General features: G+C 46.1%; 1 protein-coding gene across 1 annotated transcript; it reads right to left on the minus strand.

Moving 5' to 3' along the window:
* Positions 1-373: 373 nt before the first annotated feature.
* pwwp2a (PWWP domain containing 2A) lies at positions 374-11,087 on the minus strand. Its single transcript, XM_030746270.1, has 2 exons — positions 10,205-11,087; positions 374-2,747 (listed from the first exon to the last, which is right to left on the minus strand). Exons 1-2 carry the CDS (start codon positions 11,083-11,085, stop codon positions 968-970), a joined length of 2,661 nt encoding a protein of 886 aa, XP_030602130.1. The 5' UTR covers positions 11,086-11,087; the 3' UTR covers positions 374-967.
* Between the last annotated feature and the right edge of the window lie 606 nt (positions 11,088-11,693).

Raw genomic sequence — 11,693 nt, forward strand, 5'->3', positions numbered from 1 at the left:
GCCTGTGAACACACCAACCTGATGGTTCAGGCAGCTTTAATAAAAAGAAAAAAAAAAACAAAAAGAGACAAATGTGGGCGGAGTCTGAGAGCAGCTGTGGAGACCCGTTTACCAAGCATCTGTTTGCAGGTTAGAAAGTCTGAGGTCTCCGTCAGAGAAACACCACAGAAGAAGACTGGAAATGACGAGGCCGAAGGTCAGAGGAAGTTTGAGCGTTTATTCAGATTCAAACAGGAAGTAACACATGTACACACTGTTCCCGTCATTTTGTCCAGCAGGACTCTCTGATCTGCAAACAGACGGTAAAGAGAGTCTGACAGCAGAGACACCTTCATCACCAGCATCATCATCACCTTCATCATCATCATCAGGGCCCACCCAAGCGGCTCGGGGTCTCAAACACAATGTTCTGACACTGGCGGCGGCTCAGCATGGCTGTGCTCGGGGCCCCGGGCCGCAGGTTGGACCTCACTTTGTTCACATTTTTTAAAATCATTTGAACGGAAACGAAGTTTCTAGAAAAAAAAAACAAAGTTTTCAGTCTGTTTCTCAAGAGGAAGTGACGCCACTGCAGCGTTTCACACTGCCAAGCCGCCATCAGCCAATCAGATCACTATGAGAAGCTTAATTAGTGTTTATTAATACTGTGACATCATTGCTCTGTCAGCCAATCATCAGGCTGAATTATTTACAAAAACATTTCCGTTTCCTATTTCAGTGACATCATCATGCTATAAGTAATTGTGGCGGTGTGGCAAGTTGAAACACCACCACTGACTGTAGATAAGGAGAAATCTGCAAATATGCCCTGCTCCCTGACAGCCCCCCCCCCCCAACAAATATGAAACAGAAACATCATTATCTGTCAGTCAATTTCTAGCTCCTCCCACCTCCTCTGAAGGGACAGGGTTTGTGTGAAAGGGGCGGGGAAAGGGTCTGTATATGGGTGGGTTGGCAGCAGCCAATGCTACGTCTCAAACTGCGTGAGGAGTGCTCGGACCTCCGGCGTGAGCTGCTTGGCAGCGCTGGCAGCCTCAGCGATGGCACGGCGGTACGGGCCCTTCCGCTTCCTGTCAAAACGTGACTGGAATGTCTCCAGGAAGGGCGACAGCTGGGAGAGCGGCAGGAAGGACGTGGTGGGTGAGCCAAACCAAGACACCCGCGCCTCCTGTCGCACTGCCAGCCCCGTATCGCCACGCCGTGATATCGTGATGCCAAGTACGCGCGCCGGCCACCACGGGAAGCCGTAGATCTTCGCCCACACAATGTCGCCAACGCACACGGTGCGGCCGTCGGGGAGTGGACATTTAGAAACAGACTTTGAGAAGACAGAGGATGAGGATGACGAGGAGGAGGAGGAAGACGACGTGGAAGACTTACGGCGCCTCTTCAGGTCACCGCCCTCCTCCTCGACGCCGCCCTGCACCTCTTCGGCATCGGCTCTGAGGGGAGGGGTGGCTGGGGGGGAGGTGGGTGGGCACTGTGGTGCTGAAGAGGGACAGGGGGAGTGAGGGGGAGGAGAAGAGAAAGAGGGCGGGTCTCCTGGAGGGGGGAGTTCAAAGGTGTCTGTGGAGCTGTACTCTGACGGGGCAGAGTCTACAGAGGAGGAGGAGGGAGAACCTCCTACTCCCTCCTCAGGAGCTGCCTGCATCTCCACAGCAATGCTTCCTGCACAAGAGGGCATTGGGGTAGGAGCAATGACTTGAACAGGGGGTTGGGCTGTGGATGGGTTTGACGTGGGGGTGGAGATTAGTGCAGGTTTGGGAGGCGACGAGCGAGTGCTGTGTTTGGGCAGGGACGAGGAGGAGGAGGAGCTTGGCGCCTGGCTGTCATCGGTACGATACCTTTGGGGTTTGAGGCGCATTCTGGGTGGGAGTGGCGTGCTGGTGGCCGTGCCACTGAGGTGCTGCAGGCGGCGCGTGAAGTGGACCTTCTGGTTGTGGTTCTGCAGGGCTGCCGCTCGGGTCACAGCTTTGGGGCGGTCCTGGTTCTGGTCCTGGTCTTTGGGCCTTCGTGGGGGTGGCGTTTGTGAGCTCCTCACCAGCGTCTTGAGCACCTGCCGCGCCTTTGAGCGGTCAGCTGACCCTTTGGTCAGAACCTTCTTAGAGTTCAGCTTCAGGCGCATGCGGCTCGCAGTTGCTGAGGATGATGATGAGGCCACTCCCCTCAGGACACGGCGGGATGAGGATGGTGATGAAGATGACACACGTATCCCTGATGAGGAGCGCCGGTCAGCAGCTGGCCGTCCTCCTTTGTCGTCGCTCCTCAGACGCTTGACCTCGGCGGAGATTGGTCCTTCTGTTGCCTTCCGCCGCCGCGAAGCCTCCTCGCCCCTCAGGTCCACCTGGCCCCGCCGTGCCTCCCGGTGCCCACCTGATGCCACCACCCCTTTGCATTTGTCACAGAGCACTTGGCGGGGGCGGAGCTTGATGGCATTCATGATAGAGGTGGGCTCCTCACAGCGGTAGCGTCTCTTCGGCCGTTTAATCTTGCGTGGCGGCGGCTGAGGTAAGGCCTGGTTGTAGGTGTCCCTGATGAACAATGGTGGCGGGTATGGTGCCCCCTCCTGAAACAGCGGCGGTGGTTTAGAGGTCCAGTCCTGAGGAGGGGGCAGTGCAGCATCCTCTTCCTTTTTGGTGGGTGGGATGTTGTTGCTAACTGGCAGAGGCTGCTGGAGAGACACTGGACGTCGACTTCGGTCATCCCGGCGTGGAAACACGGTAATGGGAATCCCATACGGGCCAAACCTAGAAGCAGACAAGCCAAGGATGAGAACCTTCACACTGACACACGATATTGAGAATTGATCATTCGTTGACATAATCCAACGAATGATCAATACACACAGTACACACAGTACTGTGCCAAAGTACTTCTATACATTTCGTTTCCAATGAGTCAGACCTTGTAATATAAAGTGCTCTTGAGTAGCAGGCCTTTCAAAGTTCTTCTTTCGACACTGGCTGCTTTATCAATCATTTTCTTGTATCTCACCATTTTCAGAGAACATTTTTTGTTTAAGACAACTATGATCGGTGACCATTAAAAACCAAAAAAAGGCTCCTAACACAGGGAATGAAGTGTTGTGTTGGCACAAAACAGACAACTAAGCAAAGAACACATTTTAATTGTATCTTTAGGCTCTTTGTTTCTAGCAGCCACTCACAGTTTGAAGCCATAAAATTGGAATTTCGGGCTGCAAACAATCTATTAAGCCTTTAACACTGACTGTGTATTTCAAATGTCCCATTGTTCGTGGACTTCTGACAACAATTACTGTAATAACGCTATGTTAGGTCTGAAGCACAATTTCTCAGCTTTCAGAAACCATTTGAATTGGTTTCAGGACAGGACAAATTGTCGCGTAACTACGGTAATGCAAATTCACTTGCACAGACGTTTCGGTGATGTGCTCGGTGTTAAAGTCTGTTAAAGAAAGGGTTTAAGCGCTATTAGATATTACATATTATATATATATGTATATATATGTATATATATATATATATATACATATATATATATATATATATATACATATATATATATATATATATACATATATATATATATATACACATATATATATATATATACATATACATATATATATATATATATATATATATATATATATATATATATATATATATATATTAGGGGTGGGACTTTAACGCGTTAATTCCGATTAATTAATTACAGGGAAATTAACGCGTTAAAAATTTTAACGCATTTTAATCGCACTTTGCACCGTGGAACGTTTCTCAGTGCGCGAGTTCCCGGCATACAGATTATATCGACGCACAATGTCCAAATTAGGGGCCGCATCCTGCGAAGGACCCGGCCCACGTCTTTCGCAGCCCACAAAGCCCGGAAGTGAGCAGCTAGCCTTCATATCAGCTGCCGTCACCTCTGCGTAGCTCATGTCGCCTAGCAACCGTGAGTGCAAAGCACAGCTGTGTAAAAGCAGCTGTTAAACGGAGAACGAACTTTTTCTCCTTTTTGTGGTTTAATTTTAAGTCTTTAATTCAAAATAAGCTGTTAAAACAAGCATAACACATTTCAACATCAAGGAATACAGCTGAGAGAATGATTAATTTCCAACTATAACAAGTGAGACATTAATGTTGAATAAAACTATCCAGTTATGATGCTTAACTTTAATTTCAGGAGTTTGCTTATCACAGGAGCACTTCCACCCTTCGTTGGTCTGTGTAGTAGACTGGTGGGAAAATAAACTAAATTTTGAAGTTTAAGCTTATGTATATTGATTTATTCATCAACTAAACTTAAATTAATATTTCTCATGTCAAATATTGAAATGCAATTAAAATGTGATTAATTTCGATTAATTAATTACAAAGCTTGTAATTAATTCGATTAATTTTTTTAATCGAGTCCCATCCCTAATATATATATATATATAGTGGAAAATGGACATGTGGAAGATGAACAGCAGATGAACAGCATCTGAAAGTCATGTCTTTAAGAAACAGAAACAAATCCAGTAAAGACCTGACAGGACCTGAGAGATGCATCTGGACCTTCAGCTGATCCATCTACTGTTCACTGAAGTGTCATCAGAAATAGTCTCAGTGGCTGTCAGGAAGCCATTAAGGAAGGGGAGTGGAAGAAAGGCTGAAGTATGCCACATTACGCAAAAACTGGACTGAGAATCAGTGGCAATGGGTCTTATGGAGGGATGGATCCAAATCCAATAGGTCAGCAGATTATGCCTACAACCATCTGTTATAAACACCGTTATGGTCTGGGCTGCATCTCAGCCAGTGGTGTTGGAGTCTCTCATCAAAATTGTAATTAAGAACACAGAAAGGTACCATCAGATTTTAACTACCATGCAATGCTATCTGGAAAGCTTCTGATAGAGAACAGCTTCATTTTTCACCATGACAATGATCCCAAATACAATGCCAGTGCAGGAAAAGCACACCTGGATAGAAAAAACACACAGTGGATCACTATCGGCCTCCCTCGGGCAGGACAATATGGACCAAAAGTAATATCTCAATATTTTTTAGCTGAATGGTGATATACGATATATACCTTGATATTTTATCTTCCCAAAGGTAAAAACAAAAAGGCACTTCAGAGTCAAAGCTACGTGTCCCAAATGTCACACAGATATTTTTATTATCATTCAGCTGTAGATATCAATGAGAAATTGCTCAAAAATAAACCACTGGCATATTTAAATAATAATGCTCCTCAAATAAATTTATGCTTTTTTTCCCTCTATAAAAAAAGACTCACAGCTGTGCTATTAAAATGTAAACAGAAAAGATACAGAACAAAAGGCTGAATTATTCTTTACAAAGCCAGTCTGGTGAAGTCTACTTCACAGGAAAGTACTTCCTCCTGTGTGTACTCCTGTACATCCAGTACTGTGACAGACTGAATGAACAAAATTCCATCTGCTGGATTTTAGCCACCTCAGTAAATTCATAGACATATGCGCTGACATATCACAGCAACAGGCCCTCACGCTCAATGCAGCGTCCTCAAGCACACGAAAAAAAAATCCATTTCAGCTATTAAGGTCACGTGACTTACGGTACAAACCAACTTCTTTTGCGTATGGCGGCGCCCTCTTACCTGCAACCAGGGACTCTTGGGGGTCTGGGCGATGCCAAAGCGTGCAAACGGACGTACAAAGGTTGTATGTACACAAAACACAGCGACAGCGGAGGATTTCAGGTTTCCAAAACTCTCCAACCTCACCAGAAAAAGCTGCTAAATTTGTCGTTAGTCGCTTTTAGGGAAAAAGTTGCCAGCAGGGTCTGAAAAGCTACTAAATCTAGCAACAAAGTCACTAAGTTGGGAACACTGCCATGCAGTCGCTTCCTGCATGATTAACAGGTGAAGTGGAGCGAGGCGGGGCAGTGCGGAGCTGTGCAGAGACAAACTGGGAGAAGAGAAAGGTGAACTGGTGGAGCTACAAGTATGATTGTAACTAGGGATGCGCTGATCCGATATTCAGTATCGGTCCGATCCTGACCTAAATTACTGGATCGGATATGGGAAAGGAATAAAACACGCAATCCGATCCGATCCACATTAGCTGTATTACAGTTCTCTGGCATCGTCTTCTTCTTGTGGGTTTGCGGTTGATCAAACCAGCTCAGAGCTGCATTACCGCCACCTACCGGAATGGAGTGGATCAGGAGTTAAAAAAACCCCTCAGATTCTAAGAAGTTCTCTGTTGCTGCGACGGATTCACTTTAACATCGTGGATAAATGGTAAATGGTAAATGGACTAGTTCTTATATATCTGTGTAGATTCTCAGTCATCCAGGTCATAGTAGTCTCTGGAGCTTGAAAAAGGCGACTGGACTTCTTTTTGTTTCTTGAAGACGTTTCACCTCTCATCCGAAAGGCTTCTTCAGTTCTCAACCAAATGGTGGAGAGACCCAGGTATTTAAACCCCTGTGGGCGTAGTCCCCTGGAGGTGGTTATGACCCTCTATTGATCATGTGCGTGAACACATGTGCCCAGGTGTGAAGGGGGCGTGGGTCATATTTAATCAGTGGTTTCACGCCCACAGGGGTTTAAATACCTGGGTCTCTCCACCATTTGGTTGAGAACTGAAGAAGCCTTTCGGATGAGAGGTGAAACGTCTTCAAGAAACAAAAAGAAGTCCAGTCGCCTTTTTCAAGCTCCAGAGACTAGTTCTTATATAGCGCTTTTCTACTCAGATATGAGCACTCAAAGCGCTGACATGTTTTTCCACACCTCCACCGCTCTCTGCTGTGTTTGTGTGTTGTGCTGCTGTGCTGAGAATTTTAGCTGTTATTTTTTTCTCTACGTCAGCTCCCAGTTTGCTAGCGAGCGCAGCTATTAGCACTAGCAATAGTTCGGTACAGGAAGGACCCCTTCCCCGTCAAAATATTGTTTATACTTTAATTCCTGATTAGTGACTAAATTTTGCCCTGCAGCAGAAACGTATTTAGGAGAATGCTTGTGAATACAAAGCATTATTACAAAGCATACAAAAGATTACGCTCACACAACCCCAGTCTTTCACTGATGAAGCAACAGCAGCAGTCAGCTGTTTTACGAGCAGTCGGTCTGCACAAGCACAAAGAGGCGGAGCCGGTGAGCTCAGATGGAGTGGACTAAATGTTGTTCTAGCGTCCAAAAGAAGCTTTTCTCGCTGTAACCTCCATTAATCCTTTACTGGGAAACAGCTGGAGGTCCTTCATCAACCACCTGATCAATAAGTGAAGAAAAGAGAACTTTGTAACTGCTCCATCCACCCTGTCTGTTTCACACAGGGGAAAACTGCAGTACGGAAGTTAAAATATGCAGATAAACTCTTAATAAGAAAAAAGTATTTCTTATCCACTTACTTGGGTAATCGATGGAATAATCGATAAAATACTCGATTACTAAAATAATCGATAGTTGTAGTCCTAATTAAATTTGCAACATGCCATAATTCAATGCATCACCTTTTCACATAGGAGCAACAGGATTCAGGTGATAGAGCGATTGCTGTAAGTAAAGTTTATTTATATAGCACTTTACACAGACAACAAGTCACAAAGTGCTGTACAATAATTAAAACACAATATCAAAATAACAAAAAACAAAACATATAAAACAGCATGTTAAAAACATATTAACATTACCATATTTAAAGAATAAAAGTCAACAGAAAGTCTGGTTAAACAGAAAAGTTTTCCAACTGTTTTTTAAAAGACGCCACAGAGTCAGCTAAATGGAGCTGGAGTGGTAAACAGTTCCAGAGCTTTGGCGCCACTGCCTGAAAAGCTGTATGTGGGACAACTAAAAGATTTTTATTTTGTTGTGTGAGAGACTTTTTACTTGCATCCAGGCATTTAAAAACAATTGTTTTTTTTTTAAAAAAAGATTGGATTTGTATCAGTATCGGCAGATATCCAAATATAAAATATTGGTATCAGTATCGGACATTAAAAAGTGGTATCGTGCCATCCCTAATTCTAACGCGACCTACACTATATCAATATACACTATACTGTCTCATCCTATATGGCGTATTAAAATATTCAATATTACTGAGGCAGTGTGGGATCATCCTGACAGAGAAAAGAACCAAAGGCAGAAACATCCAAAGAAGAACATTGAATGTCCTTCAGGAAAGCCTGGAGAACTGTTCCTGAATACTGCTTAAAAAATGAAAGCTGCCTCAGAGAGTTCAGGCTGAAAAATAAAAGAGGTCACATAAAATATTGACTTTCAAGCTTGTTAGAATTGTACAAACTCAGTTTTTGCCTCATAAATGCTTGCACGTTTCAATAAACTTTCACACTTCCTCCAAAATATAAAGAAATGACAGGTGATTCAATACTTCTGCACAATTGTGTGTGTGTGTGTGTGTGTGTGTGTGTAGTTATTTGGACACATACACACACACACACATTGACTAGGCCTTCATTAATTAAACCCAGGTACAGATGGAGGGGATGATCAATAACTAAATTATTCCATCACAATAAGAAATCATATAAACGTAACAGTGAGACCAACACGCTGTCAGCTAGAATACTGACCCTGCATGAACCTGGAATTACTGTGCGACTGCGACTGTGACTATGTCTGTAACTGTGACGACAACTGCACAATTATGAATATAACTATGGTTGTGCAACTACAACTGTGTGCCTGCTGGTATGTGGTTAAGGGTTAGTTGTAACAGTTACAGGCTTCTAATCAGCTGTTGATCATCTGGCACTAGGGCAGGCTGAGAATTTCACTGATTAACCTTCAGAAATGCTCACTATCACCACAATTAGCAATTGGGCATGGCTATTAGGCTATCAGCACTAACAAGCAGTCATCCAATCTTGTGATATGGCTGGTCTGTGATTTTTTTTTTGCCAGATCCCCGAGTTGTTACCAGTAATTACACAGGAAAGTGTTTACAGAGGTCATAAAGCTGTTTTCCCCGTGACTTCTTTTGGACTTTAAGTCTTTTTGCCGCTACAGCCATCACCACCTGGTGGAGCTGCCACAGGGTGACCATCACAAGGATCTCGTCGCTCGCTTCAGTCTGGTGCATCTTACCAACCATGTAAAAATGTCAGCATTTAAAGCCGCTCAGGCGTGAAGTGGGTCAACACTGACTGTAATAAACACCTGCATCTGCTCAGACTGATGAAACCATCACAACCTTTAAATCACTGATTCGTGGTTCTGAACACAAAATGAATATTTCCTGTTTTAAAGATGAAAAACTCCACACTCAGAGGCTGGAGGAGAGGGTGGAGCAAAATCATAGATTCGTTTGTTCTTGTTGTACAGCTGACTGATCGTCACATCGTTTTTAAAAACATGACTGGGTGAGGGTCAGTAAAAGGTCACGGTTTGGCTCGCCATCTCGTTTACCATGGTGACACCTTCCTCTAAAAGCTGTGATGACATAAAACAGACTGTTTTCCACATTTTCGTCTGATAAACTTTATTAACACAGATGTGTCAGGAACACTCAATGCTTTCTGGGCTTGTCCTGCATACTCACCAGCTTTTACCTGTTGCATATGACTCATGTTCATGCCAATAAAGTTTGATGTTTGTTCAGTTTTCCAAAAGATCTAAACCACGCAGCAGGTTAGAGGTCAAATGTTAAAGCAGGCCAAAGAACTGTTCTCTATCTGGTTTTTATTTTTTACCTTTTGTCTGCAGTTTGCTTCCACCATGATTTTCACTGTTTTCTCATTTATTCTGATTAGATCAGAGCAGACATCAGGAGCTCACAGAAAACTAGGAGCTAACGTTTAATTTCTAACGAGCTGACAGGCAGTCACATTGCCCCCTGCAGACACACCTGTCACACCGAAGTGTTTCAGATTCAGTCCTGCTGATGTAAATTTCATCATCATTTGTCTTCAGTTTCCACCATTTGAACTGTTCTGTGCACATTCCAATCAAGTTTTCCCCTAATAAAACTGGGATGCTCTGTGGGCCGTGGGTCAGAGTAATCTCATTACTGTACTCAAGTATTTCATGACTGTTCAGTATAAATGTAATAAAAATATGAAGAAAAATGATATCAGAAAAATAAAAACATGGACTTTTCCTTATTATTCAAACGGACCAAAATCTCATCTGTACAGGCTCCCTCTTAGATCGGGATCAATAACGTTTTTATTAACTGACCTGATCAATAATCAGCTGTCAAAGAGCCTTCCAGTTAATAAAGTCTCACCTTTTTGAAACGTCCATCAGGACCCCGGAGAACACCTTCTCTCCCAGCCGGAAGGACACCACGAGCGCGTCATCGATGACGTGATCCAGGCAGACTCGGACCTCGGACCCGGGACTGAGGTCCAGCACAGAGGCGGGTCCGGTTCCGGGGCAGTCCTCCGTTGCGGCGTCCGTCAGCAGCCGTCGCTTCGGTGAACGGCAGGGCGGAGAGGAGTCCCTCAGACCACGGGCCCCCGGTTCTTCTGGCCCCGATGGGTCCGGTTCCGGACCCTCCGCGATTCCGTCCAGCACAGTATCCTCAGAGGGCCCGGGCCTAAGCTCCTCCGGTGCCAGGGTCGTGTAGACCCGGTCCCGTCCCGCGGTCTCGGCTCGGTCTGTAGTCTCGTTGGTGGTGGGCTCGGCCGGTTCGGCCAGAGAAAGGCCGGCCTCGGTGACGGACGGCGCAGCCGGGAAGGAGTGTAGGAAAACGGCTGAGGGCTGCGGGTCCGGGCCGCGGTACGCCTCCTGCGCAGACACGTCTCCACCACCTTCCGGGTCCGCCGGCAGCCCGGGGGAAAACCGATCTACGGCGACCCAGTCCGGCGGCCCAGTGCTGCTCGGTTCGTCGCTAGCGACACTCTCCGGCGGCGCGTTTCCCGCCGTAGGCTCTAGCTCCGCGGGCTCCAGCTTCGTCTTGACATGGCGGCCCTCCGCGTCTCCTCCGTCCTCCGCCCGCAGCGCAGCCAGGTCCCCAGACGGCCCAGGCTCCCGCAGTCCCTCACACTCCGCAGGGGCTCCAGGGAGACCCGGTCCGGCCGGGCCCGGCTCTGACGGGCCCTCGTCGGTTGTTGTTGTTGTCGTCGGAACCGCCGCAGCTCCTGGCTTTGCAGCCACGGCCGCCATTTTCTTCCGCTGTGCTGCCGAGCGGAGCAGAGCCCCGCCCTCCCGTCGCACGGCCAGTGGCGTAGGCGCACCGCCATTCGCTGACGGGCCTGTCAATCAAAAGGGTCGCGACAGAGCGTCGTCTCTGATTGGCGGACTCTGTCATTCTGCGTGAGACTGCCAGTTGCCGCCAGGGGGCGTGTATCTTTAGACGAACAAAAACACAAGTAGTAATCGATACAGAGTGGGTCAATATGTGATCGGAGATCCAGTCCGACAACAGAAACATTCAACATCACCGTGAAGACTGATTCAAACTGTCAGAGCCTGCTGATCACAGTATGAGCCGCTGATCGGTCAGCTGGGCTCTCTGTGTTCTGTTGAGTGAGATGTAAACTTGACCATCTATAAATATTGTCACATTAAATCCACGTTTATACTAAAGCTCTGAAAGAGGTCCGGTTCTAACCGGGTCAATCGGAACCATCACTCTTATTCTCTAAAGAAAACGTTTACGTGTGTGTCTGGAGCCAGTCACAGCCCTGATTCATAAAGTGGGTGGATCCTGAATATAACCTTGAACGTTAATTTCATTTCGTGCTTACAGCGTCACTGTGTGGCCGGTCCGT

This window comes from Archocentrus centrarchus, chromosome 14 (genome assembly GCF_007364275.1).
Source record: "Archocentrus centrarchus isolate MPI-CPG fArcCen1 chromosome 14, fArcCen1, whole genome shotgun sequence".
Taxonomy (NCBI): domain Eukaryota; kingdom Metazoa; phylum Chordata; class Actinopteri; order Cichliformes; family Cichlidae; genus Archocentrus; species Archocentrus centrarchus.